The sequence below is a fragment of the Phaethon aethereus genome (genome assembly GCF_964289735.1).
Source record: "Phaethon aethereus genome assembly, chromosome: 2".
Classification (NCBI taxonomy): Eukaryota; Metazoa; Chordata; class Aves; order Phaethontiformes; family Phaethontidae; genus Phaethon; species Phaethon aethereus.
In genome coordinates, this window is record NC_138582.1 from 98842886 (window position 1) to 98869586 (window position 26701).

Consider the following 26701-nt stretch of genomic DNA (forward strand, 5'->3'; position numbering starts at 1 on the left):
AGTAACCTCTTAGTTGTATGTTTAAGACATGAATTAGTATTTGAACACTTTCAGAAGAGGCTTGATCTTACTTGTGGTGCCCTGGGAGTGGAAGAACTGATTTAGGAGCTCAAGCTTAGGCACTTGGATTTGAAAATCTGGTCTCTGTATGTAAACCTACAGTGATTTTTTTAAATTCTGCAACATAAAGTGAGGACGTGAGATGAAAATTATGCTGTTCGTTGGGCTGTAGAGGCAGGTAGTGGTTGCTTGTTCCATCTTTCACAGGGTAGCACTGACGGAGAAGGGAGCTTGGTGCCTTGCTTCGGTTCCTTCTTCGGTTCTCTTCCTTTTCTTTAAGTGCAAGCACATAGCTCTGTTAGAAGGGAGAGAAAGAGAGTGGGTGTTATAATGACACATAGGCTTTGAGACAGGCAGTTCTGGAAGTTACTTAAACAAAACCATTGAGATCATTTTGTCAAGACACTGTCTAGTTCACCAGCAAATGCTTCGGAAGAAAAAATCAGATCTCTTACACCTTTCCTTTATTTGCTGCTTGAGTTACTCTGCCAGATTGCTATCTACACCATCACGCTTGTTTTCTTTTGCCCTATTTCCTGTGCACAGAGCAAAGTGCGGCAGAGAAATTACAGGTGAACAAAATCATGTTTAGAAAGAGCAGTTTTTCTTGTCATGTTTTGAGTGTAGAATTTGTACGGAAGCAAAATAATTAAACAGAGAATCTCGATAGTAAAGCTGAACAAAGCCAACCAGGCAAAGTGCGAATGAGATGCTCTAATGTCCATGGGATGTGAAAAGTGAGGTGCTGAGCACAATGGCACCTTTTCTCTTGGGCTGGATAACTTAATCCTATTTGATATAATACATCTTTTATATATACGTTTTGGACAACTGATTGAGGTGACAGCACTTCTCAACAACACCACTTCACCACCTGAGAAAAAAGGGAATTACTGCTGAACGATGAGACGGGCTTTTGTGATTGCAGAGGGAGAGAGCAGAGCACATGGAGTGGCAGGGAGAGAAAGAAAAGCAGATCAAGTTGTGTGGGTTTTTTTTTCCCCCCCCACATGAGGATGTTTTTATGTTCTCTTTGTTCAGGGTCAGCTTGTTGATGTGGGTACATGGCCCTGGCAACTTATCACGCTCCTGAAAGTTTATAGTTCTGAAAGGCAGAGGAGTGTTCAGCATTCTGGGACTGATGCTTTCTGCCAGTTTTGTTGTTGCCTCTGGAAATATTGATGCAGTTGATCTTTGTGCAAGCATGCAGCTATAGATTAACAAAATGTGGAATGGAACATCTTCAGCATAAACTGGGAATACAAAAAGAAGAATGAAAAGCTAAAAATAAGTGAAACAAAGCTGTCAGGGATTCCTTTTTTCCCTGAATAGGCTAGAAATTTGGTTGTTAGCAAACATGAGGTATTTCCATTAGTAATAAGGATTTCTAAATTATCAAGTAGTAAACTAGGCACAGGACTTAAACTACTGTTAAGCCTTGTTATGAAAGTACATTTTACAAGATTTTATGGACAGGTGCACTGAAGCAAACCTGCGACTCCATCTCTGGAATCACAAAAGATGCAGAGTCAGAAATACAAGAAAGAAACTAGTTTTCATTATTTCTGTAAACTGCATTTCATTGGTATAGAAGCAGCACAATTGGTGGTTGTGAAGACTAAAGAAAATTACTATTTCCGTACATAATGCAGTACATAACTTGCCTGTCTTTATTCTTCTTTCTTTGCTTTTAAATTTCTCAAATTTTATGTTTTGGCATGTGTTGAACAACATTTCTAAAAAGTAAAGCATAAGTAGATTATGGAGGATTCTGATCTTGTATTCATAATGAATTCATATTTTTAATTATTTGATTGGTACAGTAGAGATACATTTTTAACTTTCTTTAAGGCTTTCTTAAGCCACATTACACCTTTCATCTGCGTTGGTTTCCAGTTCACTAGCGTGGTGCAGGTTGAGTATGCTTGTTCCTCTGCACTAAATGGTTGAAAGCCAGGAATAGTAGTTATTTAATATTCTGAGGCATCAGGAAGCAGCACATCATTTGATTGTTCAATTACTGCAGTATAAAACACCTTAGTCTTTTTGTGTATGTTTGTCTGCTTGGCTGTTTGCAATTCCTGGCACTCTTCTCTTCCCAGCTGCGTGTAATCTGCCCAGCTCTTCCCGGAGCACTCTGGTACGAACACCGGCAGTGTGATCCGTGTGGAGGCATCGTTGTGATGGGATTTATCCCATTTATTGCAGCTTTTAAGCTGCAATGTGTGCATAAAAGGAACCAAATTACTTATGCTCAATTAACATGGCCATGGTTCAGAGAGATGACCAAACCATGGCTCAAAGCACCCTTTTATAGAATTACCTTGTTATTTTCTCTTTGATTCATGTGAAATTGTTTTTTGTTGTTACTTGTTGTTGTTGTTGTCCCTTTATACATTGTCTTAAGGCTTTTCTTTACCCAGAAGTGCACATTAACCTCTGTTCCCGAGTTACTCTGTGCAGGTAAACATACTACATGGAGTTACTCAGTACTGCTTCCCAAAATGTGTATGCAGCTGAACCTTTTCAGAGGCGTCAGCCCTCTAGTCACATCAGACTCTTCCTTTACTTTGAATATTGGCAATCAGATTAATATGTTTTTGGCTGACAACCTAATGAATGAGTTGTAAAAGCTTAAGAAAATGGATTTGCTTCCATTTAATATTTAGCTTCCTCTGCACTACCAGTGATGGTAGCTGAGGCAATGGCTATGACTGAATAGATGTTAGGAAAGAGGTAAAAAAAAAATAATAAATTAACTAACAGATTAAGTATCACGCTGTTAAGGTAAACAAAGGTGTGTAACATCAAGTACTTATTAAAAAAATAAGCTTGTAAGTGTCAACACTAAAATTCATTCTATGTGTATTTTTTGCTATAGAGGAAATTGGACTCTGTACAAATATAAGTACTTGCTACAAAGTTATTCTGCCCAATAATATTCCAGTTCATTTGCTCTTCACTACAGCCCTGACACTCTGTGTGCATACCTGCTTAAAATCAGCAACAAGTGTAGCTAGTAATTAAATAATTCAAATTTAGTTTATTTTGTTTCATGATGCACAAATAGAAAATCATTTAAGTGTGACTGATTTTATTCATCCACAGTAGTTGCTCATCTGAAATGCTATTGAAGTTCAGTAATTGGAGCTCTGAAATACAGTATTTGACAGATGGTGTAGGTGGTTGTGCCATTTCCATGATAAATCTACTTACAAATATAACCGTGAGGAAGTCGTCTTCATTCCTTGACTACTGCAACATATAGATGGAAAAATGACAAACATGATCTGAAAACAGATTTGTGTCTTGGTTCTTCATTTCCTGCTATAATGATTTGAATTTTTAAGCAAGTGCAAGAGAGAGGTTTCTTTTTACTTTATCTGAAAAGGAGTTGCTATAAACTGTAAAATATTCTTTCAGTAGCTTTTCTTTTCTTTTCTTACATTTCCTTTGAAGCTTTTCCTATAGTGAATTACTTTTGTAATGTCTTACAGCATCACTTAGAAAGTATTCCTCTTTTTAGGTGAAAACAAAATAGATCTCCGCTAAGATACATTTACTGTTAAAAAATATTGGAGACTGGAGAAATGGACAGTCCTGTTGCCCCAGAGCTTACTGTTGAAACTTAGAGATGATAAAATGGTATGAATAAAAAATATACTGCATTATCCAGTTTTAATATTTTTTTTATTCTGTCTGTGTTTTAACAGAAATCACCGATGCTGGTACTAGAGGAACCCAAGATACAATTAAGGGTGTGAAAAGAAAAAAGATTGTGACTGAAAACCATCTAAAAAAGATACCAAAATCACCTTTGAGAAGCCCCGCCGAAGCCAAGGTTAAGCAAAAAGTAGACCCTTCACCGCTAAAAGCTCTTCCAGATGCCTCCGAACACGCCACAGCACAGGATCACCTACCCATGCAAAATGGAAATCAATGTACCAAACAAAATGGGGGAGCGCTTAGTAGTGAGATAAGTGTTGAAACAACCAAGTCTGAGACATCAATGCAGACAAAGCTTTCGTTGACGCATCAGTCCTTAGATTTGGGTAAACAGGCAGTGGAGGATACTGATGCAAACCAACTGAACTCACCAGAGAAGAAGCCTCTCTCAAACTCCTCATCAAGTAATACAAAGACTGACAGTAATGAATGTATTAATTTTGTTGATTGCAGTACCTCATCCCCATGTACACGTACTGCATTCGATGTCTTATTAAAAGCTATGGAGCCTGAACTGAACACCCTAGCACAGGAGTGCCCCCCTTATGGGATGCAGATAGAGAAACTGAGACCAAATAAAACTGTAAGCACCTCTTCTAGTCTCATGTCCAATACAATGAGCGTCCAAAGTCAGTCTGCTTTGTCACAGCATGAGTTTACAGCTGGACCTCACTATTACCCATGTACGTCAAACAATGTGCATGTAGCAACAACAGCCAAGACTGGACAAGCACAAGGCCAATCAGTTTCTCATTCACAAGACCTTATTACTAAAACCAGTCAGCAAAATCACCAGGTTGTTATGTGTCCAAGTTTCACTAGGTCGCTGGTACAACAGCAGAGTCAAGAAAACCCCAAGCTCCAGCAGATATACAGCATAGCAGTAACTACGTCTGTTGTTCACACCTCTTCTTCTACTGTAACTCAGGTCTTTCCTCAAAACCAGTTAGTAGCTAGTTCGTCGTCACCTTTGTCAATTAGCACATCGAGTTCAACACACTTGTCTATAGGTCCCATGTATAATTCAGCCCAGATAGCATCAGTTGTAAACCATGGTGTAGAACAAATATGTAACCTCTTAAAAGACCAGAAGCCTAAAAAGCTAGGGAAGTACGTCTGTGAGTATTGCAATCGGGCCTGTGCCAAGCCCAGTGTTCTCCAAAAGCACATCCGATCCCATACTGGAGAGCGACCGTATCCTTGTGTGACGTGTGGGTTTTCATTTAAAACCAAAAGCAATCTGTACAAGCACAAAAAGTCTCACGCACATGCTATCAAACTTGGACTTGTCCTACAACCAGATTCAGGTGGCCTCTTCTTATCTCATGACTCGGACAAAGCACTTAGCATTCATTCAGATGTGGAAGAAAGTGGTGAAAGTGAAGATGAAGGCACTGCTGATGAAAGACAAGATGATCAAGAACCGGAACCTGCACAAATAGTGAAAGTCATTTCGAGTGCCGAAACATTACGGAAGGGAAGCCCTATTCCATTAAGCAACCCAGATTGTATACCGGGTGACTCTTCATTACATGATACAGAACCTCAAGTAAGGGCAGCTTTACCAAAAGTAGTAGTTCATCCTGTAAATGTTTCTCCATTAAGGGCCGATAGCCCAAAAGTGACAGAACCAGCACCTGAGCTTGCTGCAGCACAGAGAAAAGGAGATTTTAAAGTGACAGCTCTTCAGGCAAATTTGACACATACAGCCTCATTCAAGGAGAATGACGTAAAGCAACACCAGAAAGTAGAAATAGGCCTATTAGAGGAACAGCTGGGATCCGCAGTAGGAGTGGCACATGCTCAGCTCCAGAGACAGCAGGCAACCGAGGGTTCCCAAGATCAGCAAGGAAAATGTCTTTTGAGCCCTAGAAGTTTAGGTAGTACTGATTCTGGTTATTTCTCTCGTTCTGAAAGTGCCGATCAAACGATGAGCCCACCAGCTCCTTTCGTAAGAGGATTGCTGACCTCTGAGAAAGATCCAAATAAAAACCTGCCCTGTGCGCCACGAGCAAGTGGCGTGGTAGCATCAGTGGTACAAACTGTTTGTGCCGAAAAAAATCTGATTCTCTCTGGCCAAATGCGACCTCCCATGGCAACAAAAACTCTTGAGGAGCGTATCTCAAAGCTAATTTCTGATAATGAAGCTGTTGTGGATGACAAACAGTTAGATAGTGTGAAACCAAGAAGAACATCTCTTTCAAGAAGAGGAAGTATAGATTCACCAAAATCCTACATATTTAAGGACTCTTTCCAGTTTGATTTAAAGCCCATGGGAAGAAGAACTAGCTCAAGCTCTGATATACCAAAGTCTCCTTTCACACCCACTGAGAAATCAAAGCAAGTTTTTCTTCTTTCTGTACCTTCCCTTGACTGTTTACCTATAACACGAAGCAATTCCATGCCTACTACCAGTTACTCAGCAGTACCTCCAAATGTAATACCTCCCTCCCATCCCCTTCGAGGAAGTCAGTCGTTTGATGACAAAATTGGCTCTTTATACGATGATGTTTTTGTATCAGGACCTGCTACTCCACTAAATCAAGGTGGACATCCTCGGACCCTTGTTAGACAGGCAGCAATAGAAGATTCTTCTACTGGTGAAAGCCAAGTTCTTGGACCGGTGCGATCTGTAGAAGAGAGTTATCTGGGGTGTAATTTATCAAATGAATCTTTATTGCAAAGGAGCAAGTCCCTGGCACAGGGATCAAATTTAGAAAAAACTAAGAAGTCCCCTCAGGTGCGAGGAACAATGTTTGAGTGTGAAACCTGCAGAAACAGATACAGAAAACTAGAAAATTTTGAAAACCACAAGAAATTTTATTGTTCAGAGTTGCATGGACCTAAAACTAAAGCAGCAATCCGAGAGCCTGAGCATAAAACTGTTCCAAACAGTACACAACCTCAAATCCTACACTACAGAGTCACTACTTCAACTGGTGTCTGGGAGCAGACGCCCCAGATAAGAAAAAGAAGGAAAATGAAAAGTGTTGGCGATGACGATGACCCACAGCAAAATGATACGAGCGTACTATCAAAGAACACAGAAGGCCAAAGCAAGCCAGCAAATTCTTCCAGTCTGTCAAAACACAGTGCAACAACAGTGGTAGGATCACAACAGCCAAGCAGCCTTCTACTTCAAAGTTCCCAAATTCAGCTTGTGGCTCGAGGCACAGATCAGGCTACAGAGCCAAAGATGGCTCCACTGATTGAAAAGCAGGCAAGTTCAGCTGTGCAAGAAAAGGTGGAGTTAAAAAGACAAGGGACTGGTATTTCAGTAATACAGCACACCAATTCACTGAGCAGAAATAGCTCATTTGAGAAATCGGAGTCATTTGAAAGAGTATCGCCAGTTTCTTCTCAAGAGCCCAACAAGTCTGCACAGCACCGCTCTTTGAATACAGCCGTAATCCAAGAGGATAGACACTCTCATCTGAATACTCCCCAGCATCATCAACCCCTGTCGTCAGAAGCACCTAGAGGGGAAGTTCAGGGAAGCCAAATAGTTTCTAATGAGAGAATCACACCGCTTCAGCCGTCGAGACTTGTTCGCCAGCATAACATCCAGGTTCCTGAAATACTGGTCACAGAAGAACCAGACAGGGACCAGGAAAACCAATGCAGCGATCAGGAAAAGACAGAAAGGTTTAATTGGCCACAGCGCAGTGAAACACTATCAAAATTGCCAACAGAAAAGCTTCCACCAAAGAAGAAGAGAATTCGCTTGGCTGAAATGGAGCATTCATCTGCTGAATCAAGTGTTGACTCCACGCTTTCCAGAAGCCTAAGTCGGGAGAGTAGCTTGTCTCATGCCTCCAGTTTCTCGGCTTCACTCGATAAAGATGAAACTTCAAAGGCTGAGAACCCTCCCAAAGCAGAGCCTGTCAGTAAGTCGTCAGAGTTCCTCATGATTCCTGCTGGCTCACATGCACTGCCTGTGCCTGGCCCTCATTACCGGGAAATGAGACGTGCCGCCTCAGAGCAGATCAGCTGCACCCAGCCGTCAATGGAGGTTGTGGACTACAGGAGTAAGTCTTTCGACTGTGGAAGCATGTCTCTGTCAAAACCTGCCTCACTTGTAGAGATAGCTGCTCCAAAAGTGTCATCTGCAAATGGAGTTACTGGACATGTGCCTCTACTAGAAAGGAGGAGGGGGCCATTTGTAAGACAGATATCTTTAAATATTGCTCCAGAAAGTCACCAGCCTCAACTTAAATCGACGACTTCATTTCAGACAGCTCATGCTACGGATGTGCCTACAGTGCCGTTGCACAGGCTGCAGACCTCCAGCAAATCTTCAGTAGAGTTTCCTTCAAGTACTCAGCATTCGCAGGCTCACTCCAGGCCTCACTCAGCAGTTCAAAACTGTAACCCTGTTAGCCTGTCTTCAGTTCAGCAACCTCTAGATCACGCATTGAATAATCAAGGACAGCCATCCTCTATCCATCAGCTTTCCCAGACATCTACTAAAACATCAGCCCAAGGGGAACAAGTGGGCACATATGCTCTTTCTTGTCATCCCGATGAAAAAAAGGATTGTTTTGCTCCAAAGTATCAACTTCAAGTTAAAACGTTACATATAGGTCAGCCATACTCTTCTAAATTACTAAAAAATACTTTATCAACTCAGACAGTTCCAAGTCAAGTTGGGGTGGACCAGAACGTGTCCTCCTTTGAATTGCAGACTAAACTGTCTGACATGTCTAATCCATACTCTGTGCCTCCTCTAAAGCAAATTATCCCTAATAACTGCAGTAGTCAAATACATCAGATGTCTCCTTTTGTGGTTCCTGTCCGTATTCACAGCAGTATGCCGTCCTATGGCTTTGCAACTGTTACACCCCTTCCTCACATTTTAGTAACCCAGGATCAGGTAAACCAATCTGTTTGCAAAACAAATGTTGCAACAGTGCCAATGCTTGAAGGCAAAACTCAGCTGCCAAAATCTCACAAAGATCATCAGAGGACTTTGCCAAATTCATTTGAGTTTGAAAATTCACTACCAGAAAGTGGAACCAGAAATTCACCTTTGTCAAGCTCTTTGAATATTATTCAGAAAGTGCCGGTTAGCGGACTCTTGCCTCAACAAGAAGGTACAGCTTCAAGTAAACGAATGCTTTCCCCAGCCAACAGTTTAGATATTGCCATGGAAAAACAGCAAAAACGTGTTAAAGATGAGAGTGGAGCTGCTTGCGTGACAGATGCTAGACCACTGCATTCACTGAACGTTAGACCTAGTGAGCCTACTAGTAAGCAGAAGAAGCCAGTTTTGGTAAGACAGGTTTGCACCACAGAGCCTCTTGAAAATCACCGCTTAGATCCTGATGGTGTGGCACAGCATGAAAAAAACAGCACAGCTAGTACTTCAGACCTGCTGTTGCCTGACTGTCACTCATCTGACACTGGGGTTTCAGACACCCTAAAGGAGACACCAGAATCTGAAGACCTTAAGTCTTCAGCATCAGCACTGTTTGTAGTTAGAAAACCATCTGAATTGTCTTCAGTGAATAATCAGAGTTCTCTTCTCAAGGCTGTAAGTAGCAGTCAAGAAAGAAGGTCCCCAAGTAACAATAATGAGAGCAAGCAAATCAATAGCCAGGGTCAAGCAAAGCCTATAACTACATTGGCTGCGGTGAACACAGGAGAAATGCAGAGGTTGTCATTTCCAAGCCTCAAGACCTCAACGAGTTTTACCTGGTGTTACCTCCTCAAGAGAAAACCATTGCATCTACTGCAAAACGATCAGAAAATCTCAGCCTATTCTACCTGGACCATTAGTCCCAACAATCCCAATCCACTTGGTTTGTCGACAAAGGTAGCTCTTGCCCTCCTCAACTCAAAACAAAAAGTTGATAAACCGCTGTACACTCAGGCAAGAACTACTCATCCCAGGTCTGATGTATTGGTCTATTCAAGCAAGTGGAAGAGCAGCTTAACCAAGGTACTTAAGCTATGCTTGGCATATACTGATTGTTTACAAAGGATTTTCTTTGGAAATCATGCTTGTTCATATTTTAGAGGATGTACTATGCCTGACATGTATAATGTGTGTGCTTATTTATTTTAGTTATGCTGGATCAAACTGCTAAAAAGATCTTAAGTAATTCCATTAAGGAACCTGTTCATAAGGATTTATCGCTTTTCATGGAAATTAGTTCCTGGACTTAAGTCCATATACAAAGTGTTTATTCCGGCAGGAATGTTTTTGGCTATTTTTTCTAAATGCAAAGGGTAGCACAAAAATAGTTCTGATATAAATATTTGTTAAACACTTCTAATTTAAAACAGGTGAATTTAAGATCATAATTGTGTATGTTACCTTAAAAGTCAGCTGGTATTTTCCGTTATAAAAGAGTGCTCAGCCTGAACAGGTGTCCATGGATACGCCATGAAAATATTTTTCACCATCATCTGACTGTGAGAGGAGCAGTGTACTGCTTCCCTTTCTCCCACCTAGCTTAATCAGTGGTGTGAAATAATCACAAAAATAGCGAAGTTTAAAACAAAATGATGGCTGCCGTAAAAACCGTGACAACTTCTCGGATCACTGTGGCTCCAGAGATGACATTCTACTTTGTGCAGCGGAATATACTCTGGGCAATGTTTGTGGCCCACATAAAACACTACGTCACGCCAGGGTCAGATGTGGCAGAGCAAAGCAGCCTCTTGTTACTTCCTTGGCGTGCTCGGCGCTGCACGCACGTGATCGGGATTTCACTCGCTGGGCAGTTTGGTTATGTACAGGAGCAAAGCTGTGCCGGTTGGCACTGGATTTAGCGTTCCTTAGTAATTGAACTGACGCTGTGAATGGGTAAAGGTGGCAAGAGATGCCTGGGTCTACTTAGTGGCTCCAGGACCGGCTTTTGTTGTCCCATCTCATGAAGCCGTAAAACTCTCCCAAGAGAGCCCTGGTGTACAGCGCGGCTTCACGCTCTTCTTTGCGCTTTGCTGTGTACGCCGTGCCTTTGATGCCGAACCTCTCTCTGGAGCTGGCAAAAACGGGGCGTTAGCCCTGGAGCTCGCTTTCTCCCGAGTCCTTCAGGACATGAAAACCTTTTTGGGGGAGGTAAAAGCAATCGTAACTTGTCCCAATCCTGCAGTCTGCCATCAGCAAAACTCTCCGGGCATCGGGCTGGGAATTGGGATCTGTAGGGCCGGCGGCCGCTCTAGAGGAGACATGCCACAGCCTTGGGAAAAGATGCGTATTTCTGTGGACGTTGAGTGACGGAGACTGTTGCTGTCAGAGGTCACCTTCGGATGTTTCTGTGTTTGCTAAATGTTTTGCTAAGATACAGAGTCGTCAGTGGGGAAAAGAGCAATAGGATCAGAAACTCTGCATAAGAGGAAGAAATAGTTTCAGAATTACAGGGGCAATTGAGAGGATATGCTGAAGCCCCTCAGGCCAAAAGATAACTAGAGTGAAACCTGGTCCTCCTGAAATCAGTGGGATAAATGCCTGCATTTATCTGTATTGTTTCGTGCAGAAAATACATACAGGCTGCTGGCTTTGTGTTAGTGCTGTAGCTGAATGGTTGCCTCCATGTTAGTGTGCCGCCTCTGTTTAAACTTGTATTACCTTTTTCAGCCCGCTCCCTGGTACATTTTGTGAGAAGTTGTACTTAAATAGTGCTAAATTAAAAAAGAAGAAAAAAGGCCTTGAAGGTTTAGCTTTTTTCATTGTACGTAGTTGAGCAATTCTTTCTAAGGCAAGTCTCACATTGGTTCTGTCGTTGACTCACGTTTGTTCTGTTTCCGAAGAACAGTCTATTGGAAGAACTTCTCTGATTACAAAGCTACTGTGTGCCTCTTGAAAAACAAACTTTGTGTACAAACAAATTCTGTTTAGAATATAAATCATGGATAATAATATTTTGAAAAATATTTTGACAGCACCTTTTTAAACACTCTAGGCGTACTTAAATGATGCAATAGGCAGCTCTCAGGTACGTTTGCAGTGCTTCTGCCACAAAAGAACCACAGTTACTAATCTTTCTTCAGTCTTTCTTGCTGACATTTTGAATGAAGTGCATGAGCATGATGAAAATGAAGAGCTCAAGCTCTGCTTACGGCTGATTTACAGGTTTTACTCAGAGCCATTACGAAGGAAGAAAGTGCAGCGAGAAAGCGCCAGTTAAAGATTAATTGGCACCTCAGATTGTACAAGTGAGGTATAGGATGGCAGAAATTAAAAATTTCAAACACCTGACATGTACTATGACCTAACACCTCCAGAGTTTGTCATCTTTCCCTTCTAATGACTAAGGCAGAGGGATTTCAGCCGCTTTCCAGGATGCTGATGCTGCTGTTACAATATACCTCTGTATTACCAGTCTCCAGTTAGACCTGGTAATGGAATAGCTGATGCCAACTTGGAAAGTTCCTCACAGAAGCCATGTTTAAAAAAAGCAAAAATTGAAATTCATCATTCAGTTCAGGCCCTGTAATTCTACTGTTTTTTCTGTTTGAGACTGAGGATGGAAAACGTTGGAGGACCTTTTGGAAATTAATGTTCCATAAAAAAAAAAAAACACAAACACCCCCAAAAAAACCCCAAAACCAAAGCCAACAAACAGATTAGCAAATAATTCTCAAAAAACCCCATGATTGATTTCCTGCTTGAAAGCTTGGCAGGGTCCTGAGTTCCTTCGGGAACCACAGTTTAGATTGCAGGTCTCTGGGGGTTGTGTTCACTCAAGTGGTTTGGGCATTTTAACCCTAACCTGACGGAGAGCTTTAAGTGCTACGATAATCCAATTCGTCAATAATAAAAAAAATGTAGCGCTGCTATGCCTCGCCTCCTCTCTCTCAGTTGCAGCTCTTTCCAGAGGGATTTGGTGTGTTCTGCTCATGGGGCTCTAACTGCTGATCTTCTCACCAAGATAAAGCCACTTGCTGAACTGTTCCTGGGTTTGCCCCCAGAACGAAGTTGTGTTTACAGAGATCTCATGCTGCTGCATAACTGCTACTAATCACTGTCACAAAAAAGGCAGTCTTTCAACAATGGATGCCATGGGAAATGAAGAGACATATGAACAGAATGCAAACAATAAGGAGCCCCAGGACGTTGTTTGCTCTTCACAATCCGCTGCTCAGAGGCAATAGGTGAAGTTGCCACGTTCCAGTGATTCAGAGAACAAACCACAAAATGTTATTGTGAAAGAAGCTCCTGGAATGAGTACGGCATGTTAAAATGTAACAGGAGGCTCACCTGTATGGAAAAGGCTTATTGTATCTCCCTACTCTTTTTATTTTATTGTTCTATTTGTTGTTATTTTTTTGCCAGTTTTCCTCACCTGAAAACCCTGGTGGTGTATCAGGAGCCTTTTCTCAAGCCCCCACACTGATCTCGGCTTCCCTCTCTGAAGTGAATCAGTAATGTGTGTAGTATTCCAGGGTGAAGATTTTTGGGCAAGAATAGGATGAAGAATGGAAAGTTTCTCCTAACTGGAAAACTTTCCTTTCTTGGATGGTGTGCCACAACAGTCCAGCTCACCACTGGGAAGTACTTAAATGCAGAAGATTTTTATGTGTAAACTAGTAAAAGCTTAAAGGTATTAAAAACATTTTCCTCAAGTGGCTATGTGCCAATGGGAAAAATGTTTAATGAATATTCTAATCTGAAATGTATAACTTTGATGATTCAGGTTGCGAGCATTTTTTTTTTCCAAGTGTTGTTGTAAAGTACCAGAAGTATCTATTGAACTCTGGTCTCTGGGCAGCTCTAAGAGCAGGTTTTTTCCCAGTTTTATACCAGTAATTGAAGATGGCAGAGTTAAATTGGAGCAAATGAGTAAAGTAGAAATGAATCATGGTCCTTGTCTCTATGGGAGAAGAGAAAGAAGACTGTGTTAGAAACAGAAGGCATAAATAATGATGGAGAGAAACATTTTACGGCGCTGCCATTTTTCTACTCTTTCCACCAGTTAAGTGTGGGGGTTTTAGGTGAAGTATGTTAAAGGATTTCCACACAAGAAACCTGTGCTCCCTAGAGAGTGGCTGCTCTTAAAGATTTACATAGGACCCAACTCCTTTTCAGCATCAATTTGGAATTTTTCATACACACTAAAAAGGCTACCTTTTTTCATTATCAGTAAGCATTTCTGTGACAGAAACTCAGTGTCTCTATTAGAGCATGTCTGTGATAGCAGCATTTTGCATGTTTGAGACACTGAAACAACTGCTAAAATAGCATATAACCAGGAAATTAAAATACATCAGTGGTAAGTGGATAGTAATTTGACCACCTATGTTAGACTATCTTATCTCTGTACATAAACATTTGTGTTAAAAAAGAGGGGGGCTAGAATCCAGAGATATTTGGACTTGTGTTAGTTTTTGCGCTCTAGGTGCTTTTGTGAATATACAATATACTATAACACTGTTTCACCATAGTTTGGATAACAGTGTGGGCCAAATACGTTTGGGATCTTTCTTTTTCCTTTGTCTTTTCATTCTTGAAAATTAAATCTGGAAAGAATACTTAGTATTAAGGATTGAAAGATCAGGCACTTAAGGATTACATTACTCCAGCAGCTGGGAATATTTATGTGGTATTTGCCTTATTGCATATATTCTGCATTTTCCACTGCTCTTTTCCTTGTTAAATTATAAATGTCACCTTGTTACTCTTTGTTTGCAGTGGAAACAAAAGGAATTCATGTGCCACGTAGTGTACAGGAACTACAACATGGTTGAGTTGCAACTGCTAGAGTAGGCTCCACTTCTGATGCTTCTCATCCAGAACATCATCTCCTTTCACCTTGTGTGAATGCTGTTAAAACATGCAGGGTGAAATTTCTTTCTTCCTACACACAGGCAGAGCTGTCATGTATGCTTTGGTAGAACTGCTCAGATATTTGAAAATCCAGCCCAAATCAGTCAGAGGGCTGCATGAAGGCGTATGGACTGGAGTAGTATTTGCAGCCCGTGCAGAGTCCTAGGGCTTTGAATCAAATAGGAGGATGCTTTTCCTCTGATCTGTGTTAATTCCTCATCAGCCACATGGAGGACTATGGGCAAGGATTGGGTGCCAGAATGATGTCACCCTTCAATATATGTAACGACCAGTGTAATTCATCAGTCATTTTAAGTCAGCCAGTGAAGTCATTCCTCTTGCCAAGAATTCACAAGGCTTACAGCATGAAATTTTATCATGAGTAGAAAACGTAAGGCCAGACTTTTTTTTCCTCTCATCGTTTTATTCACTTATCAATATGAGCAAATGTCGTAAGTGTGCCAGCTACGTGGGTAGAATAGTTTATAAATACAGCAGTAATAATTGCTGGCTGATTGGATCATTCCTTCATTGTTGCCCATTTTATAAATATCCTAGACTTGGAAGAAGTAGATTTTAATTGGCAAATGTTGGGGGAACTCATCCTCCTTTAAAAAAAAAAAAAAAAAAAAAGAGTTCCTTAATTAATAATCAGGGGAAATGGAGAAACATATTTTTGTTCTGCTAGACAACTGGTACGGTTTTTCTTGTAATTTGGTCTGGCAGTGGGAATTAAGTATGGAGTCCTGCTTTGGAAGGGTTCCAGAGCCCCAGTTAATAACCTCAGCAAATCGGCAGCAGCCAATTCCCACACCGAAACAGGTATATTTTTTGCAGAATATTCGCGATCAGAAATGTTACCCGTTAGTATCTCCTCGTGGCATACCCCTCCTTCCCACCCTTCTCCTCCCGGGAACGCAGCTCCTGCCAGCCATGAGGCACTGCTGGTTCGTGGGTCGGGGGGTGAGACCTGCGACATGCAGCCGTGGGATGGAGAGTGGTCAGGGAAGCCCTTCCCTGCCCCTGCCCTGTGGGGGTAGACACCAGGCAGCTGGAGCTGGGGGTGCGCTACTGGAAGGTCAGGACTTGAGGAGCGGGGAGGAAGCACAGATGGCTGCTTGCGCGCTGAAGTTTCCTCCTTTTTGTCAGTTTGGGGACGGCAGCGCATCATGCAGCTGCATCTGTGTGGTCCAGACATGGTGGCAAGGGCAGAGGAGCGAAGCTGTAGCCATCGAGGAAGCAGCTGGGTTTCACTGTAGGCATCTCTTCTCTGTAGAAGGCTACCGGTGAGCTAAGACATGTCACCTTCCCGTGCATCTCCTACTGTAGATTCAAAGTACTGCTGGTTTCTGACAGTGCTGTAATCTCCGTCTCGATTTGCCAGTCCGCAAATAGTCAATGCATAGTAGAGAAGTTTAGCAAGAGGAATTTTTTGGTTTGTGTATCTTAACATTTTTTAAAAACCAATTATTCTAATTGTGGCTTTTATGATGCTTCTATTCATCGTAACTTACAGGTTTGAATGGCATATGAAAGATACTAATTTTAATGATACGCATATCTCGTTTTCTTTCAGCGAGCATTAAATAGAAAAAAAATTACTGCAACTGAATTCAGCAATAAGGAAAACTCTGAATCAAGCACTGAGCACGATAAAGAAAATGCCTTTATCAAAACTGAACCAAGGAGAGTTAAAATATTTGATGGAGGGCAAGTATTATACTTTGTGTATTAGATATCGTTGGGAAGATATTTTTGCCTTGATTCTAGACTTCGCAGAGATTTTGCTTCCTGTTCGATTTATTTTAAACAACAGTTCCCATACTATGGTCTGTGGGTGTTGGTTTATGTTTCCAAGAAAAATGGAAAGTCATCAGAAGCATGGAGCCATGAGAGTTAGGAGGCGGGGGTAATGAAATAAAGAACAGTAGGCAGTGCAATTCTTTTTTTTTTTTTTCCCCAAAGGACAAACATTAATCAGCAGTAAAGGCAGCTAGATACAGCCATAGATGTAAATTTCCTTCCTATATTTCTCTTATGTGATAAATAATACCTATTCTGCAATAAGGTTGTATAACTGTCACCAGAGAGAATGTAGTCCAGAGGGGTAAGCAGCAGAGTGCAGTGCGGTCTCTGTCTGGCAGTTTGCTGTGGTATACTCGGGTTGAAGAACTCCTGATTTGAAAAACACTATGGAAATACTGAGAGTCCTCGTCCAGTCCCTGTAATACTTTAAATTGTTTGCCTGATATGAATAACAGTTGCTTTAGCCACAGTGTTGTGCCATGTACAACATCTTATGAAACAGATTTATTTATTTTTTTTTAGTAGAAAAGTGCCAGGGACACTTCTAAAAATTTTAAGCTCAAATGGTGCATGTTTTATTATTCTAGTAATTGGTGGTAGGCTCTAGGGCTCTCCATTTATGGGTTCCCAGTTTGAATCCAGTCTAGGCCAGCAGTTAAGCCATTACCAGCTGCCCAGGTAAAACACTGCTACATGTCTCTGCTCAGATCCAAATGTTGCAGGGGCCAGGTCACAAAAGCTAAGCCAATCTTTGGCATCCTTGAGCGGAATATGAAGGGTGTAATTGAATCTGAACGACTTTCTCCATCTAGAGAGAGTCCCAGGAGGCTGAATCCAGAGCACACTGATAGGGACTTGTAAAGACTTTCCCATTGTCGTAACTAATATTGTTCCTTTTCTGCATCCAACGCAGAGCCTCAAAGGTGCTCTTTCAAAGCATCCTCATGGTGCCCAAACCCGCTTCCACACTTCTAAGAAGTATGTTCCTCTGTTGCAAAGAGGAAACCTGAAATCTTGAAATGCTTAGTATCAAATAGTACCTTTATTAAAAAAGATATGCCATTATTCCTAAATAAGTCCATGATTTTCACCTAGTGAAAAATCTTAGTATGAGTTGAACAAATAAATGCAGAAGTTGAGCAGAAAAAGAGCATGATTGTTTTTGTCCGTCAGTCATTTTCATCTATTTCATAATTTTTAAAATTCTGGTAGAATATGGTTTTGAACTAGAATCACTTTCCCATTACAACTAATTGCCTTACTCTTTTGGTACTGTTACTAGGTACAAGTCAAATGAAGACTATGTCTATGTTCGGGGGAGAGGGAGAGGGAAGTATATCTGTGAAGAATGTGGAATACGTTGCAAGAAACCCAGCATGCTGAAGAAGCATATTCGCACACATACAGATGTCCGTCCTTACCATTGCAATTACTGCAACTTTTCCTTCAAAACTAAAGGTAGGGGCACCTTTCAATGTACGTTTTCCCCCTTCTTTCTTTCTTTGTACTTTATTTCTTCTCACATTTGGTTGTTCATAAGCTGAAGAAGTTGCCTCTCTGTGGAGTTTTATTGTCTAATACTTCAAGTAGTTGTAGTTTCTTATTTCCTTCTTTTCCTTTGTCTGCTGTATGTTTGTTCAGATTATCACATCTTTATATGAATGAACCGTGTGGCATGCCACGGTAGGTGAGAAATTGGAGTGGAAGAGGAAAATCATGTGGGAATATGATGAAAATTAGCTGAAGGCAAGTGAGCTGGCTAGCTGCTCATCCTAGGTAGGGATTGGAACACAGAACTTTAAGTCCCTGGCGGTGATCTTTTGGAGGCATGACCTTGACATATATTGTACTTCTATTGGCACTCAAATAATTGTTCCGGGAAGGAAATTGGCCTTTATTAAATTACTGGATTAAAATGGTTTTTATACCCTTGGAGGACAAGGTTCACTTTCCATTTGACTTTCTAAGACCCAAAGATGGACTTCTACATTTAAAGCCTGTTTACACCAGATACTTAAATGCATCCTAGTTTAAGCAGGCGATACATTAAACAGTGCTAGATCCAGGACTCAAAATAAGTGAAACAGACAGGAGAGGTTCACAGCCAAAATACTTTCAGCGAAAAAATTCTAAGCAGTAAAATTTTTCTTGGCTTTGAACATCATTTAGGAATAATCCCCCCCAGCTGTAACCTCAGAAACATTTGTGTTTTTAGTGGGTTCGAGACTACTCAGCAGTTGGGTGGAAAACTTCCAAGAAATAACCCAATGCTGCAGAAAGTGGGATGGATAGTCTTTTAGATGTGTCAAAACCTATTGCTGTATCCTGACAGGCGTGGTCATCATGTTGCCTTTAAGATGAAATGCTGGAGTGTGAACCCAGTAAATTCTGATTATGGTTTTTGCAGAGTAGGCGTGCTGGCCAAGTTCAAGTAATTAAGTTGTGCTCATTTGAAATTCTCCCTGGTTTCAGTTATAGCAGATACTTGTATTCACTTCCTCTTCTCCAGTTGCTATGCCCAGCTGTTGCCTTTGCTGGCAGAGTCAGTCACGCAGTTGGGTGCCTGATGTTTGTTAAACCACCCTTCATGAAAGGACAGTGTAGCCAGTAACTTCATTCAGTATGTAAAGCTGGGAAATATGCTATTTGTGAGCCAATATAGTCATATAGCTTCATAACAATTATTTCAAAATTTGGGGTGAATTACTACCTTCATTTCAAAGCAGGAGTACAGTACTGCAAAACCATAGAAGAGTCACCATTTCACCCACTGTAATTTCTCCCACTGAAATACCTCAGAGAAACATTTTTTTGAGAGGCAAAAGGAGGTTTAAGTATAAAGCGAGCAGTTACTTGTAATAATATACATTTCACAGATACCATCATTTACAGATCTCTGATCTACTCTTAACCTTTTCTTGATGATATTTGCCATATTTTCTTTTCAAAGGAGAAGGGGAGAGCAGCCTGTGGGGGGTCTCAGCAGTTATGCATGCACTTTTGAGATTCAGATCGAATATGTTCATGCTCTGATTTTGAATAAAATTAATCCGTTTAGTTTTGTAGTGAAAATTATTACACTAAAAATAGAATCCATTCTATTGAATGGATAGAGCTGCAAGATACAAACTATCAAGAGCTGCAAGATACAAACTTTAGTTTCATGCAGTAGTTTACTGTCAACATTACTCTGAAGTCTGAATCAGCCTTTTTTCTGCTTTGCCACAAATAAATGAGGGATTTTTTTGCACCAGTGCAAAATACATCATCATCTAGGATTTACATCCTATTCTATTTTATCTCAATAAAGAACTTTATGAAATGTAGCCAGAGAGCTACTAGCGGTCAGGATGGTGAATCTGCCGCAGCCCTTGACAGCTAGCACTGAGGGGCAAGGTTCTACCAAGTGTGAAATCAAATATCAAATTATATTAGCTGTTATAAATGTAGCTGAATAAGGTATGTTGAGTGTACGTTTGTACACATTTGTATAGTTACAGAGCAGTTAATTTTTTTTGTTTTTTCTTAAGGAAATTTAACAAAACATATGAAGTCAAAGGCACATAGCAAGAAATGCATGGATTTGGGAGTCTCAGTAGGCTTAATAGATGACCAGGATGGAGAAGAAGAATTTGGTAAGAAATTAAAATCTTCTTTCTTTACTGCATTTTTCAATTTGTTTTGCTATCCCAGTTTCTTATCCTTTCTTTTCCAAAGTTTTTAAATTCTTGTACAGGGAAAAGATACAGAGATAAAAATCTTAGAAGCTAGTCCAAGGGAGCAAGAAATACTGGAAAAACTCTCACCAAAAGAAATGACAAGCATATGCTAAAGATAAATTGCTGCTGAATTTTTCACAAAGTGTTAGCAGTTTAACTTTATCTGTTTCACAGATAAATATGAGAAGACTGAAAATACCAGAAAAACCAGCTGTTTGCCTAGAAAAAAATGTAGTCAAATGTGGTGTCTCTTTGAAAATACTTGTGCATGAAATTATCAAAGTTTTGAGATGCACATTTCATAAAAATTATGAAATCATAAATATGTTGCTGTGCTTTGCAAGGAGGCTAATCATCTTCCAGTGTAGAGTTCTGTTCTCCTTCACAAATAATTGAGCATAAATCAGCAGATAGAGATCATTTAGACATTATGAACGTTTTTCATCTTGACCTGTTCTACTTCTCCATTAGTGATGAGTGTGTTATCAAAATGAGTGTATTTGCTAATAATTGGAATTCTGCACTTGGTGCATCCCGAGACGGCTCTGCTGAAGAGGAGGTGAGATCGAGGACAGTCAAAGTGGGCCAAACCAGCTTTGCACAGGTTTTGCTCAGCATGATAAGACAGACATAGCTGTACCAGACGCGGTGAGATGGAGAACAGGATTGTGCATTAGGACTCTGTTTCAGATCTCGGCATGTCTCAGTGCAGTGGTGGCATTCTCTCCATCCTCCCGTTTCTTAGCAGGGAGATGAGTACCGTTGCCTCGCCGCCTTGTATTTTTCTTCTTTCGGTGGAATAGTTTATTAGATTGCGGATGAGGTTTTGAGAAAAGAAGGCAGTGTGGATCTTTATTTAAACAGTAAAGGGCAAGAAAGATGAATACACTTGCTCCCATATGACAACTGCTAGCAGAGTAAGCAGATCAGCTTGAATCTAATTCTAAATAATTCTGGGAATATGACTCAGCTGGTATGATTCAGTAGTGCACTAGGTACAAAGAAACCTGCATTTTCCCTTTTTTGGCATTCTTCAACATATTTCTTTTCGGTAAGCTAAAAACACGTCCCCCTTTGCAATTTGAGGTACCAAATAAAAAACACAGAAGATAAACAGCAGTACAAACGACTGTCCTTTTCTCATAGAGGAACAGTTTTCATTAACATTTTCAGCCTTCACATGACAAAAAAATTGTCACAACTTCTTAAAGCAATGTTCTGTAGCTTTCAACATTTTATTTAGTTTTATAAACTACAGCTGAAGAGGCACTTCCATTTACTAGGAACTGAAAACATTTTATTGATTGGTAAATCGATATTCCCAATTGCATACATTAAAAACTGCATTGTGGTTATAATGTAATGGGAAATGTTTCAAATGTTAACAGAATTACCATTAATACCCAGTAGAAGTAAGCCATTTCAAACATTTGTTGAAAGATTGCTTTTCTTTGGCTCTAAGACTATTTAATTGAGAGAGAGGGAGAGTGTCTCTCTTTTTACATCACGCACAGGTGTGTGTAACCATGGTGTAAATGTATTATATATTCCCTGAAATGTGTTCTTTGTTTCAGCACAGTAATTACTTAATCAAATAAATATTCTATTTGGAAAAAAGGCAAGACAAGATTTGTCACACAATCCATGAAATTATGCCAGAAATTTAATTTTAAGTCTGCAATGTTTTGGGGTTTTGTGTTTGGATTTCTTTCAAAATAGAACGGGTAACACTTCTTTCTTTAACTAAGAACCCCAGAACAAAAATCAACTTGGTGATAAAACCCCTATCTTCTCTAAATGATCTGGCTCAGGTACCCATAGCAAAACCAGCTGTGCAGCGCAAAGCTCCGCACAGAAGTCCCATCCAAGAAGCAGAGTAATTATGCCCATGACAAACACGCGTTTTCTGCAGACAAACCAGTCCAGCCTCTCTAGCTGCTGCATAACACCGGGAATTTACAGTTACCCAAGTAAATTCAACAAGTAGCTGCACACTTGAAAAATGGGATTTTCTCTCTCAGCTCCCCTAGCCACACATGAAGGTATTTTTCATGATAATTCAGAAACTTGCTTGTTGGCCCACTTTTAAGGCAAAGAGTCAGGAGGGGAAAAAAATAAAATTGTGAGGTATTTGCATACATGCTTTTTCAAATGTAGGTGGTTCTGCTGCCCTCTCCGAAATCCTGCACAGGTTAAGTTTTTGGTTACGTGTGAATGTGATTGAATATATTTTTTTTTTTTTGAGGTGTCTAGGTGTCTTGGTTTAGCAAGCTGCTTCGACCACCTCTTTGGCTGCCCTTTCTCCAGGGCAGCGCAGCAGAGCTCACGTGGGGGCCAGCGCCCCTCGTGCCAGGTCTGGGCTGGAGGGACAGCCCTGCCACCAGTTATGTCACCCACAAGGGAAAACGTGAATGGGCCTTGGGTATCGAGCTGCACTCGTGGCATGACATCTTTGGCCCTTTCACCCCTCTGACCTGCGTTGCTGGCGGGCTTGTGTCACGTATCCGTTTGGCGCTTTCAAAAATGACATCTTCAAACATGTACATTTTTTACTCTGGGAGTTGCATGTTTGTTAAAAATGATCTCTCTCTTAGAGAGTGGTCTGCCCAGTCCCATCTCTTTCCTCAGCTGGATGGCAATGTGAGATGCTGTAGAGGAAGGTGCAGAAAATCTGTAAGAAGTTATTATGACCTCGGAAAAAAAAATCTCTTCTTCCCATAGGCTGTGTGAGGTTGGCCTGTTTCATGACCCAGAGCATGTCTGTCTCTCTGTCTGTCTCTAACTAATTTGTTATCCGAACATTTGGAATATTGATTATTCTTATGGCAATAAAAACATCTGCACCCTTGCTTAAAATAACTAAGCTGTATGTCTTCCACCCGACTTCGAATTAGAGAATTAGCGAGAAATTTAACAAAGCCACCAGCCTTTTACTTACTAAGGAATTTGCTCATTCTATTTTTATGTAGTTTTTTTAAAGCATAGGCAATCACAATTATTTGAATATATATTTTTTAGATTCATGTGAGAAGTCAGCTTTGACCTGATAGCAGTACAGATTAATAGTACATGCAGATTGAATGAGGAGTGCAAAATTATGCACAATGCTGAGCGCAGGCATGCGCACAGGGGCACGCAGAGCCTGTTTTTTCAGTAATCTGAGAAGCTGAAATTTTGTTGTGCTGTAGCATCTAGGGAAAAAGAAAGAGATGCTCTCTAGCTGTCTGAGACTATATGTGATCAGAGCTTTTAACATAGCATTCTTTGTATTTGGACTTGTCATCATTTGGGTATTAGTAAATACTTTCTGGCCTGGCTTTTTGTGTTCAAAACCATTCCCTCATCCATTTATCTTTCATCTTCTGCTCTGTGGAATGTTCTTGTCACCAAAATACAGGGTTACAATGTAAGGAATGTTAATATCTGAATTAAATTGTCAGACGAGGTGAACTGTTTAGTGTGACAGACTGCAACTGGGGATATCCTCTTTGGCCATGTTGACCCAGCATTTTGCTATGCAGTCTTAAAAACAACAATAATTTGTCTTCAAATTAAAACAGTTATGAACTTTAAATCTGTAATATTTCATATGTGTATGACTAGTATGGTACACCTGACTAAACTTGCACAAGATATTTAGTAACAAAATCAGTAGATGGGCAGAACTTATTTAAATGGTCTCTGCAGAGAAATTTTATCCCAAAATAGTCATTACTTTACCAGTGAAAAGACCTAATTTTAAGTTTCAGCTATGTATTTTTATATGTATATGTATACACAGACTTATATTAAAAAATCACTTTCATTTTCTGCAGTACTAAATAAACCCTTCAGAAGATATAATGGTTCTAAGTTAATTAGCTATATATTACTTACAGTAGATCGTAAGTGAGTTTCTATGGTTCTTCATTAGCTTAATCATGACTCAGTCTGTGTTTTCACTGCACCTACATTTAAGGAGTGAAAATAAATTAAAATCCTTGCAGTAATATCCTCCTTTGGCAAATAGAATGGAAGGCTGGTTCTGGATAAATTACACAAAATATTTTTTAATTCTTTTTTTTCTTTCTTCAATATCAGTGTCTGATCTTCAACTACATACACATTAAGCATGCTGGAACCCTACCACCTACAGACTGGGAATAGAGGTGCTAATGTTAGGGTTGATTTACAACGTACAGGTCACCCAGGAAGGCTTAGGTATAAATAGTCTCTTTAAAGAAGCAGAGGTTGCTCTTACTTTTTTTGTTAACTTTATTTTGTTACTTTCTATACTCTTAGGAATGAAAGTCAAAAGCCCACAGCTTTTTTTTTCCCCTCCTTTCTGAGGAGCACTGGCTTATTACCAGTCTGAATTTAACCCAGTAGATGTCACTGTGAGTCCTGTTTGATGATGATGAGCAGTGGACAGTAGCTTAAGCAAGACTGACATCAGTCCAGTACAGCCTATGAACAAATGTAGAAGGGCAAGCAGACAGCAAGTTTGGGTATAGTTGCTAGCATTGTTTCAAAGTACTGTGTTTACTCTTACTTCAAATTTGTTCAAATGGTTCTGGAACGATCTGTTGCAAGACTAATACAACAGGTAAAAAAGGCAAGTCTAAGTTTGTAATTGTTTAGGAAAACAGAGGTTATTACTTTCAAGTTCATAATAACATGATGACATACTAAAAAAATATTTCTGCCTTTATTGCCATAGTATTATTTTTTTCCTAAGGTTGATGGAGAATAAATAATACAGAACAGATGCTGTATTAGTAAATGCTTTTATGTAAATACTAATCCATAACTGAAGATACTTCCACAATTTGAGGGGATAAACAGAGCTTTGAATTACTCAGATGCTAAAAGCCAATAAATTTAGTAAATTTAAATTTCGATGGGAATAGGTAGTGAACAGACCAACAGATACTTAGTCAGTTATGTCTTCAGTCTCTGTAAGTAGAGCTAATAGTGATACCCATAGTTACCTATGTAACTGTCCATTTGCTTAGGAACGTGTAAAGCTCCAGCAGTCTGGACTTCTATTTTCAGGTCTTTCTTACCTGAAAATTAACATTTTTCTCTTTATGTGGAAATCTACCTAAATCTGATTCAGTTATAAGCTGTTGAACTTGATTATTGGATGTGGTGCAGAATTTGGTCATGTGATGGAGTAATTGGTGATAATATCGCAATTAAAAGCTGTAAGTTGAGATTCTGAAGAACCTCTCTTTTTTTACTTTGCAGTATGCTGATAATTAGGTAACCATTGTTAAAACCATGTACGGTAAGGATTCCTGTGGGGAAAAAAAACTTTTAAAATAAAGAACTTTAAAGTACATAGAGAGACCTATTTCAGTTACCTAATTCATAGCATCACAACTGGAAAAAGCAGTTCATGCACTTATCAGCCCCAGGCGCTTCAGTAATGGACATATTAGGATGCTGCTAGGTCCATCTAATGCTATTTTGCTAAAGAACTTGAAGCTTTTTCTTTCCCTGCTTTGGGGTAAAACGTCAATATAACAAAGCCTTAACCGACAAGCTCATCAACACCACAAACACAATACAGAGCTGATTAACTACCTGAGGACTGACCACAAAATAAATGAAGGACTAAGATGATTTTTTTGGCTATGATTTGCATACACTTACTTCAATACATAGGATTAAAAATTCAGTTTTATTAAATACAATTATAGCTGGCATATAAGCAAAATCTGCAATCAAAAGTTGCATCTACGTTTCTATTATACCTTTATTTGCAGCTGTTCCTAATTTTTGCAGAGTTCATGTCTGTAGCCAAAAGTTCCACTTTCTCCTGTAAAGTTCAGGAAGAAGAAGGAGTCTTGCTAAGTGTTTAAAAGAATATTGCAGGAGCCGACAGAGGATGAGAGACTTTCCCTACTCTTCCAAAAACACTCTTTACCAAAAACTGAGGCAGTCTTGAGCAGGCTTTCAGTGAAAATGGTGAGAGTTACCAATTTGAAAGAGAAGTAGCTTTCGTAAAGCAGAACAGGTTTCACTTAATAGTGTGAAGCCTTTTTTTCCTGTTTTCTTTCTTTTTTAAAAAAAACTGTGAGCTTTCATGCCAAAAGCCATTTCCCCATATACTAGTGGCCTTTAAATTTATGACACATCCTTCATTCTAAAATATCCCACACTGCTTTACAACCTCATACAAAGTTAAACACAGAAGTAATTTTGTTCCCTTTGGAATTGAGTCAGTGCTAGTTATATAGATCAGCTACGTAAGCATATGGTTATAATTGTGCATAGTTTTAGATCGGAAGTGAAGAATTAATTTTTCCCCAATTAAAACTGCAAGGGAACTTTAGTAGGCAGCGTACAATTACCAAAATGGATCGGGGCCAATACTACTTGGTGAACAAGACAGTGCTTGGAAAAGAGTCCTCCACCACAAGGAGTGGTCACAGCCTCAGCTCGATGCCTCATTCGGAGAAGACCCCTAATCTGCCTGGGTCTTCTGCCACTTAAAAACTCCAGCATCGGGTCCTCTCGTAACTCCACTGATTCACAGCAGTGCATAAGGGGATCACTAATTAGGAAATCTGGGGCACCTCTTGTTTCAGCGAACATGCAGGTAGAAAAGCCAGAGCAGGGCGTTCCTTTG

General features: G+C 40.1%; 1 protein-coding gene across 1 annotated transcript in view; it reads left to right on the top strand.

The window, feature by feature from the left end:
• HIVEP1 (HIVEP zinc finger 1) overlaps positions 1–26701 on the top strand; it is a gene marked incomplete at its 5' end in the record, with an annotated part of 116326 nt that overhangs the window by 82152 nt on the left and 7473 nt on the right. Inside the window, 4 exons of the mRNA XM_082015382.1 lie at positions 3774–9727; positions 16137–16270; positions 17649–17824; positions 19897–20001. Coding sequence (XP_081871508.1) covers positions 3774–9727; positions 16137–16270; positions 17649–17824; positions 19897–20001 — 6369 coding nt within the window. The remainder of the gene's footprint in view (positions 1–3773; positions 9728–16136; positions 16271–17648; positions 17825–19896; positions 20002–26701) is intronic.